Source organism: Rhincodon typus, chromosome 11, assembly GCF_021869965.1.
Source record: "Rhincodon typus isolate 14 chromosome 11, sRhiTyp1.1, whole genome shotgun sequence".
NCBI lineage: Eukaryota > Metazoa > Chordata > Chondrichthyes > Orectolobiformes > Rhincodontidae > Rhincodon > Rhincodon typus.
In genome coordinates this window covers 13526759-13530495 of record NC_063342.1, presented here as the reverse complement: position 1 = coordinate 13530495, position 3737 = coordinate 13526759, and the positions used below count along the sequence as shown (strand labels likewise).

Below are 3737 nucleotides of genomic sequence, written 5' to 3'. Positions count from 1 at the left end.
GCTGGATGCGGTTGATGTTGGTGTGTTGGTTGAGGTTGATATTGGTGAGCTGGTTGAGGTTGTTGTCGGTGTGCTGGTTGAGGTTGTTGTCGGTGTGCTGGATGAGGTTGTTGTCGGTGTGCTGGATGAGGTTGTTGTCGGTGTGCTGGATGAGGTTGTTGTCGGTGTGCTGGTTGAGGTTGTTGTCGGTGTGCTGGTTGAGGTTGTTGTCGGTGTGCTGGTTGAGGTTGTTGTCGGTGTGCTGGATGAGGTTGATGTTGGTGTGCTGTTTGAGGTTGTTGTTGGTGTGCTAGTTGTGGTTGTTGTTGGTGTGCCATTTCTGATGAAGGGTCTAGGCCCGAAACGTCAGCCTTCCTGCTCCTCTGATGCTGCTTGGCCTGCTGTGTTCATCCAGCCCTGCACCTTGTTATCTCTGAATAGTTATACTGTTCATTAAGCATAACAGTGGTGCGTGTTATCCCTGCATTACAGTTCTTTTACTTACTGTGTGTTTTTACATTGATTTCAGAAGGTGTGTTGATATTACTACGCACTACTTTTTATCGGGGACTTTGATGATTCCAAGCTTTGCTTGGTCAGTGTTGGCTGTGTTTTGGCGTAGTTCTTGATTATCCAGAATACTGTGAGAGAGGATAGTATCAGGCACAGAATTTATAAGTAAATGATCAAAGGGTCACACCACTGGTCAGGTTGTATTAAACGAACCTGAGACGCTATTAAATCTTTAATCAGTTTGGAGGTTTTAATTGATTAATATGTATATGTAAATCCCCAAATTCCTTTTCAGTCACTGTCTTGAGAGAAGTAAAGGTTTTACCAGTCGAAAGAAGAGGTGACATTTTAGGTCAGACAATGCATGTTAGGTGTGAGGCCTTGTTTAGAATCTGTTTGTGTTTTAGTTTGGAGTCAGACTGGTTTTATTTCTAAAGTAGGAATTTATTAAATGCCATATTGACTGATTGTCGATAAATTAAGTGGTTTTTGAACAAAATAAAACAGAAAACTGAAATGCTAATCTACCTGTTCTCACCACAGACACTGATCAAATTGGTGGTGGCCAAGTGGGAAGCATTCTTGTATCTGAAGAGATGATTGTGAGTTTCAGTGGGGAGGCAAATCCCTAGTGATATTATAGCCAGATTGTTAATCCAGAGATTTGGGTTCAAATCCCACCACAGCAGATGGTGGAATTTGAATTCAATAAAATATCTGGAATTAAGAATCTAATGATGACCATGAACCCATTGCCAATTGTTGAAAAAAAACCCAACTGGTTCACTAGTGCCCTTTAGAGAAGGGGAAACTGCCATCCTTACCTGTTCTGGCCTACATGTGACTCCAGACCCACAGCAATGTGGTTGACTCTGAATGATTAGGGATGGGCAATAAATGCTGTGTGGTCAGTGATGCCCTCATCCTGTCAATGAATTGACAAAAAGACTGCCATTTGATGAATTGAGTATCGTATCCTGCTCCTATGAGGGCGCCCTTCAACAGCTTCTAATCCAACTGCTAATCCTTAAACAGACCATTGTTTGCAGCAAACTACCCAGCCTTCAGGACAACATCAAACACAACCCTGCCATGCAACCTCTACAAGACATGTCAGATCTTTGACATGGACACTACCCTCACATGTGGGAACACCACCCACCACGTGCAGGACAGATACTCATGTGACTTGGCCAATGCTGTCTATCTCATACACTGCAGGCAAGGATGTTCCAAGGCATGGTATACTGGCAAAACCATGCAGCCGCTACGACAACAAATGAATGGACACTGCGCAACAATCGCCAGACAGTAATGCCTCCTCCCAATGGGGAAACACTTCAGCGGTCAAGGACATTCATCCTCGGATCTTCGAGTAAAAGTCCTCCAAGGCGGACTTCAGGATATACAACAACACAGAGTTACCGAGCAGAGACTTATAGCCAAGTTCGATACCCATGAAGGCGGCCTCAACCGGGGTCTTGGGTTCATGTCACACTACAGGTGATCCCACCACACTATATACTCACACACATGCATACACACACACACACACTCACACAGATCCTCTCTCATATGCACACTTCGCAATCGCACTGTTTCTCCACCCCCCCTTTCCATTGCACCCCTATACACACACACACACACACACACACACACAGTCTCTCTCCCCCTGTGCACATACATACATGTGAATCTATGGGGTGAATTTGTACTTGCAGTTACATTCTATTTTGTTCAAAAAGCACACAACTTATAGACAGTCAATGTGGTGTTTTATTAATTGCTACTTTAGAAGCAAAACAGTCTGGCTCCAAACCAAAATGCAAACAGATTCTAAACAAGGCCTCACACCTAACGTGCATTGTCTGACCTAAAATATCACCTCTTCTTTAGACTGATAAAACCTTTAGTTCTCTCAGGACAGTGACTTAAAGGAATTTGGGGATTTACATATGCATATTAATCAATTAAAACCTCCTAACTGATTAAAGATATAACAACATCTTAGGTTTGTTCAATACATCCTGATCAGTGGTTTGATACTTTAATCTTTTACTTATAAATACTGTGTCTTGTGTTTTCAAATAAAACAGTTGGTCTATAACCCGGTGACGTGCGATTTCTGACGATGTAGAATGAGGTCATTTGACCCACTGGCCCTGTACCAGCTCCATTATCTAATCCAGCTCTATTACCTTGTAAAAAATGAAAGAACTGCAGATGCTGTAAATCAGGAAACAAAACAGAAATTGCTGGAAAAGCTCAGCAGGTCTGGCAGCATCTATGAAGGAAGAAACAGAGTTAGCATTTTGGGTCCGGTGACCCTTCCGCCGAACTGACCCGAAATGTTAACTCTGTTTTTTCTATTACCTCGTGCCCATCTCTTATCTTTTCCCTATTTCCCTGCACACTATTTCTATCAACAAAAAAAATCCAATGCCCTCTTGAATGTCCAACTGATTCTGTCTGTACCACATTTCCAGGCAGTGCATTCCATACCCTAGCTATTTGCTGTGTGAAAAAACATGACTTCACATCACCTGTATTTCATTTGCACTTTAAACGTACGCCCTCTCATTCTTGCTTATTTTACAAGCAGGAACAAGTTCACCCTATTGCTCTGTCCAGCCTGCTCATGATTTTGAAACCTCAATCAGGTCTCTTCTCAGCTTTCTTCGCTCTGGGGAGAACAGTCCCAACTTCTTTAATCTATCCCCAAAGCTGAACTTTCTCATACTTGGAACAATTCCTGTAAATCGCTGCTGTACTCTCTCCAATGTATTTGCATCTTTCCAGTAATGTGGCACCCACAACTGCGCTGAACACTCCAACTGAGGTCTAATAAGTCTTTGTATACGTTCAACATCACCTCCTTGCTTCTGTACACTATGCCCCTATTATTAAAGTTGAGAAAACTGCCTGCTTTTACTGTTCTCTTCATCTGTCCTACTACCTTCAATAATCTCTGTTTGAAAGGGAAGAACAAAGAAAAAAATGGAGAGGCCCAGGAAACATCAGAGGGACTGATGATAAAATGGTAATATTGCAACATTCTAACCAAACTGCTGGAGTACATTGCATATAGCTTACTGGCACTGTTAGTGGACAGACGTGAATAAATGAGGAGGCTACATATGCACCATGCATTTTGCACGTTCATACATCACACCTTTCAGACAACACATTTTGATAGATAGTGGCCAAGCTGAGAGTGGACCAAGTGATAGTGAAGACCTGGATAA

At 42.5% G+C, this 3737-nt stretch overlaps 1 protein-coding gene across 1 annotated transcript in view; it reads right to left on the bottom strand.

Annotated features, from left to right (window-relative positions):
* Positions 1 to 2876, bottom strand: part of LOC125484404 (cell wall protein DAN4-like) — a 16717-nt gene extending 13841 nt beyond the window's left edge. Inside the window, exons 1-2 of the mRNA XM_048603027.1 lie at positions 2866 to 2876; positions 8 to 241 (exon numbers count right to left, since the gene is read on the bottom strand). Coding sequence (XP_048458984.1) covers positions 8 to 241; positions 2866 to 2876 — 245 coding nt within the window. The remainder of the gene's footprint in view (positions 1 to 7; positions 242 to 2865) is intronic.
* Between the last annotated feature and the right edge of the window lie 861 nt (positions 2877 to 3737).